This window comes from Salvelinus namaycush, chromosome 11 (assembly GCF_016432855.1).
Source record: "Salvelinus namaycush isolate Seneca chromosome 11, SaNama_1.0, whole genome shotgun sequence".
Classification (NCBI taxonomy): domain Eukaryota; kingdom Metazoa; phylum Chordata; class Actinopteri; order Salmoniformes; family Salmonidae; genus Salvelinus; species Salvelinus namaycush.
The window spans coordinates 14,669,291-14,675,615 of record NC_052317.1 but is presented as its reverse complement, the minus strand read 5'-3'; the positions used below and the strand labels follow the sequence as shown (position 1 = coordinate 14,675,615).

Sequence of the window (6,325 nt, the reverse complement as noted above, 5' to 3'; positions counted from 1 at the left end):
CATCATGCTGTCTGCTACAGAGGGCAGGTTAACAGTGTGAGGATGTTCTCTCCTCTGGGCACCTGGCGGTGTGTGTGTGTATTTGGTATTTTATTAGGATCCCCAATAGCTGTTGCTGAAGCAGCAGCTACACTTCCTGTGGTCCACCGAAAACATGAAACATGACACAATACAGAACATGAATACACAAGAAGAGCTCAACGACAGAAGTACATAAATGTGTGTGGTGAAGAAAGAGTCCTTACTTACACACTACCCAACACGTCTCAGCACCCCACAGCTGCCATGGGTGGCCTACGTGGGATGCTGCCAACCCTGACCTAATTGAATTACATTTTGAATTAAAAACCTGCATCGCTGATGAAGGAATGCTTGTACTTACACTCATATTTTCACACATTATAAGCATGCTCGCACACATACACGCACATAGGCTTTCACGCACACGACTATACGTACACACACTCGTTAGCGCACCCGCACGCACGCACCCCTGGAAGACTTGCCTCAATACCTGCCAACCATTGGAATGACTCTTGTGGTTTTGACTTGCTTGTGTTGATGAACTTCTATAGAAGGCTATGTTGACTCGGCAGTAACAGTGGGAGCCCTTTAATAAGCAATAAGTCATATAGGATGAAAACAATGGCTCTATCTTAACTAGTCTTTCCGGGATTCCTCACCACCTTCTCAACCCTATTGGAGAAGGTCCAAGGTCCCTCCGCTCGCTTTCTTCTCCAAAGCGGTTTGAGAATGAGGCGTGGAGAGAGGATACAAGGAATAGGAGAAAGATTAATTGAGAAAGAGCCCATATCAGTTGTCAGGCAAATGTCCACTGCATTCACACTCAATGGCCATTACGATAGTAAACTTGCTGATGGGGAAAATCTTCAGCACAGCATTATAGTAGAATAAATGTGATATACCATACTACACCACATTTCTTACACTGTGATGTTTCCAATATAAAAGAAAGGAAATGAAACCACAAATTGAGAGGGACTTAAAATATATACATTTATACACATGCTATAGTAAGTGATCTGAATGCATTGGATGCGAGTTAAGGAAATGGTAGATGAGAAATGCAGCAGAGAGGACAGTGACCATGTGATGTGTAGACAGTACAGCTCTGAATGTGGCCTGAAAACAAAATGTCTGACGGCCAACTTTGCATTAGGCCAACTCAGTTCGATACAGAAACTGCGGGAAGCAATGCACAACTCCAACTTTGGAGACACAGCAAGTACTTTTCGCCCAATATAGGTCACGCCCTTGTCAGCAGAAAGAGGAGGCGAGGGTTGTGTTCATTAGGCAGCAAGAAGAAAAACTTAAAAAAGAGGTCATGATAACGTCTCATTTTCACTTTCCTTTGCGTGCCCTATTGAACATGAACCAGGTGTAGGCTGAATGTAGCATAGTTTTCACTCGTCAGATCCCGTGGTCAGCAAAAACCGACTGGCCTAAACAGTATAAACATCTGTGTTTTTTGAGACATTCATTCTCCTGGTTCTTATCACTTCAAGTGTACAAACCTCTACGGTACCAACCAAAGAAACATTCCCTTATAAAAAATAAAATAAAAATACAACAGACTTCAATCAAAATATTAAATCAAACAACAAGTTTGATTGAATATTTTGATGAAGCGATAGAAATGCCCTGCCATGTATGTAACTGCATTGTGTATGTTTCTGCATTAGTGATATAATGTATTGTTCAACGGTTATTATCCTAAATATGGGTTAATATGGGAACTGTAGAATAAGCTGGTTACATCTTTTGATCACATTGTCCAAACAGAAGTAAAGTAATTGAATGGGTTATGGAAAAGAGAGACAGATGAGTGAGAACGAGCGAGAGAGGGAGATAAAGAGAGAGGGAGATAAAGAGAGAGGGAGATAAAGAGAGAGATGCAGAGTAGCATGAAATTAAGTATCAGGCTGTTAAAAACATAAACAATGTTGTTGTTTTTTCGTAGAGGTAACAGACTGTTTTCAATGTAATACAGTACACGGTGTCAAGTTACTAACGTAACAAAACAATGATAACTATATGAAGGGTAGACATACATATGTGCAATTCAAAGAGCGAAACACAGACAACAACAAAAAATGGAGGAACGACGAACAATAGTAAATCAACAATGTACAAACAGGCTTTGACCGATGGTTTCTGGTGAAAGAAAGTTGCCAACACTTCATATAGCATGTTGGTGTATGAAAAGACACGTGTACATTCTTGGTATAGTCGTGATACAAAATATATCTCTGATACTATTGCATTGCGTTTCATTTAATACGGGGAAAAGCACAGTTCATTCAAAGCTATTCAGGAAACAAAATAGAAACAAAATAGAATCTATTCAGACACGTTTCATCCATTCAACTCTATCAATAAAGGGCTGCTGTTGGGAGAGTTCAATAGAACGATATCTAAATATACTCAAACAAATCAATCAGTCTATACACAGTACATGCCACCCACACACACATGCCGCGTCTGACGAACGTGTGCGTGTCTGTCCTTCTCTACCAATGAGATCGATACATTCTACTGTTGCATACAGACGTAGGATCTTCATTTGAGCCAGTTTGCTACAGAAGGAAAATAACCCTGCAGCAACAGGCAATACAAAATGATGATGTGGATTACGATTAATCAATTAGAGTGGGTCCAATCGGCTACGCTGGCCTGGTGGAAAGTGATTGTATTATTAATCCAGCATGCATTTCTTATATGTATTAATCCTTTAGAGCATATAAACAGTTGAGGGTTTTAAAATGAAGTGAACTCTGCCCAATGGCGTTGAAACCCAGGAGAAGATTGGCTAAAGATGAAAAGTATCCACAGAGGTAAGTACTGTAGCTGACAACACAGAAAAACCAGCAGCAGAGTGAAAAGTGTGTGCGCGCGTGAGTGTATGCATGCTTGCCTGCATATGTGTTAGTGTAGGTGTGTGTGTGTGTGTGAAAGCGTGCACGTGAGTATGTGAGCGAGTTTTGCATATTGAGGCCCAGAAGTCCCGCGTGGTAGTCCGTCCCACTGCGTGGTAGTCCGTCCCACTGCGTGGTAGTCCGTCCCACTGCGTGGTAGTCCGTCCCAGTGGCAGAGAATGTGAGTGCATTGTTAAAGCAGAGAGCAGGAGAGCTGTGGAGGAGCCTAGTCCACAGCATACACACAGGAAGCAGCAGGCTGAGTACTGTAACAATCTGCCTGTGAGGAGCTCGTACACACACACTCACGTCTCTATGGGGACAACACAGTCCCTGTCCGTCCCCATCCACACTGACCCCACCACACACACACATCTCTCTACTTTTCTCTTCACCCCCTCCTCCCTCTCTCTCTGTCCTATTCGCATTTCTTCACCCCTCCTCCTTCCTCTACCCCAGTCCAGTCTGTGCATTGGGGTTGGGGTACATAGGAGGTGGTGTAGGGGTGTAGTCTCTACTGTGTGTGTGGATGGGGCCAGGTCAGTAGGGGGCACTATGATTTGTTCACAGCATGCTCCACTGTAGAGCCAGAGTGACCAGGAGGAGGGTGAGGGCCGTGGGTAGAAACAGACAGGCAAGGGGGCACCCTGCACCTCTCACCCTCACCACCGGGGGAGCACGACCACCAGGGTTACTTCCTACGGGTTTGTCGCTGGAAACCTCTGGTCGACCATCAGGGGCTGGGAGAGAGAGAGAGAGAGAGAGAGAGAGAGAGAGAGAGAGAGAGAGAGGACAAGATAAGATAATAAAAGACATACACAGTAAAGCAATTTTTAGCTGCTATTTGTAACCATAGTTGAATGGGAGTGTAATCAGTAATTGAAATGTACTGTAGGCCTACGTGCAACCACACAACCTCGCACGCCTACACACACCTACATAACCCAATCCCTCCCACACACAACCTCACACACCAACACACACCTACATAACCCAATCCCTCCCACACACAACCTCACACACCAACACACACCTACATAACCGAATCCCTCCCACACACAACCTCACACACCAACACACACCTACATAACCCAATCCCTCCCACACACAACCTCACACACCAACACACACCTACATAACCCAATCCCTCCCACACACAACCTCACACACCAACACACACCTACATAACCCAATCCCTCCCACACACAACCTCACACACCAACACACACCTACATAACCCAATCCCTCCCACACACAACCTCACACACCAACACACACCTACATAACCCAATCCCTCCCACACACAACCTCACACGCCTACACACACCTACATAACCCAATCCCTCCCACACACAACCTCACACACCAACACACACCTACATAACCCAATCCCTCCCACACACAACCTCACACACCAACACACACCTACATAACCCAATCCCTCCCCCACACAACCTCACACACCAACACACACCTACATAACCCAATCCCTCCCACACACAACCTCACACACCAACACACACCTACATAACCCAATCCCTCCCACACACAACCTCACACACCAACACACACCTACATAACCCAATCCCTCCCACACACAACCTCACACGCCTACACACACCTACATAACCCAATCCCTCCCACACACAACCTCACACGCCTACACACACCTACATAACCCAATCCCTCCCACACACAACCTCACACACCGACACACACCTACATAACCCAATCCCTCCCCCACACAACCTCACACACCAACACACACCTACATAACCCAATCCCTCCCACACACAACCTCACACACCAACACACACCTACATAACCCAATCCCTCCCACACACAACCTCACACGCCTACACACACCTACATAACCCAATCCCTCCCACACACAACCTCACACACCAACACACACCTACATAACCCAATCCCTCCCACACACAACCTCACACACCAACACACACCTACATAACCCAATCCCTCCCACACACAACCTCACACGCCTACACACACCTACATAACCCAATCCCTCCCACACACAACCTCGCACGCCTACACACACCTACATAACCCAATCCCTCCCACACACAACCTCACACACCAACACACACCTACATAACCTAATCCCTCCCACACACAACCTCACACACCAACACACACCTACATAACCCAATCCCTCCCACACACAACCTCACACACCAACACACACCTACATAACCCAATCCCTCCCACACACAACCTCACACACCAACACACACCTACATAACCCAATCCCTCCCACACACAACCTCACACACCAACACACACCTACATAACCCAATCCCTCCCCCACACAACCTCGCACGCCTACACACACCTACATAACCCAATCCCTCCCACACACAACCTCACACACCAACACACACCTACATAACCCAATCCCTCCCACACACAACCTCACACACCAACACACACCTACATAACCCAATCCCTCCCACACACAACCTCACACACCAACACACACCTACATAACCCAATCCCTCCCACACACAACCTCACACACCAACACACACCTACATAACCCAATCCCTCCCACACACAACCTCACACGCCTACACACACCTACATAACCCAATCCCTCCCACACACAACCTCACACGCCTACACACACCTACATAACCCAATCCCTCCCACACACAACCTCACACACCGACACACACCTACATAACCCAATCCCTCCCCCACACAACCTCACACACCAACACACACCTACATAACCCAATCCCTCCCACACACAACCTCACACACCAACACACACCTACATAACCCAATCCCTCCCACACACAACCTCACACACCAACACACACCTACATAACCCAATCCCTCCCACACACAACCTCACACACCAACACACACCTACATAACCCAATCCCTCCCCCACACAACCTCACACACCAACACACACCTACATAACCCAATCCCTCCCACACACACCCTCACACGCCGACACACACCTACATAACCCAATCCCTCCCCCACACAACCTCACACACCAACACACACCTACATAACCTAATCCCTCCCCCACACAACCTCACACACCAACACACACCTGCATAACCCAATCCCTCCCACACACAACCTCACACACCAACACACACCTACATAACCCAATCCCTCCCCCACACAACCTCACACACCAACACACACCTACATAACCCAATCCCTCCCCCACACAACCTCACACACCAACACACACCTGCATAACCCAATCCCTCCCACACACAACCTCACACACCAACACACACCTACATAACCCAATCCCTCCCCCACACAACCTCACACGCCTACACACACCTACATAACCCAATCCCTCCCACACACAACCTCACACACCAACACACACCTAC

At 47.0% G+C, this 6,325-nt stretch overlaps 1 protein-coding gene across 1 annotated transcript in view; it reads right to left on the bottom strand.

Annotated features, from left to right (window-relative positions):
• Positions 1 to 598: 598 nt before the first annotated feature.
• Positions 599 to 6,325, bottom strand: part of LOC120056304 (glypican-3-like) — a 232,856-nt gene continuing 227,129 nt past the window's right edge. The window contains exon 10 of the mRNA XM_039004544.1: positions 599 to 3,676. Coding sequence (XP_038860472.1) covers positions 3,501 to 3,676 — 176 coding nt within the window. The 3' untranslated portion in view covers positions 599 to 3,500. The remainder of the gene's footprint in view (positions 3,677 to 6,325) is intronic.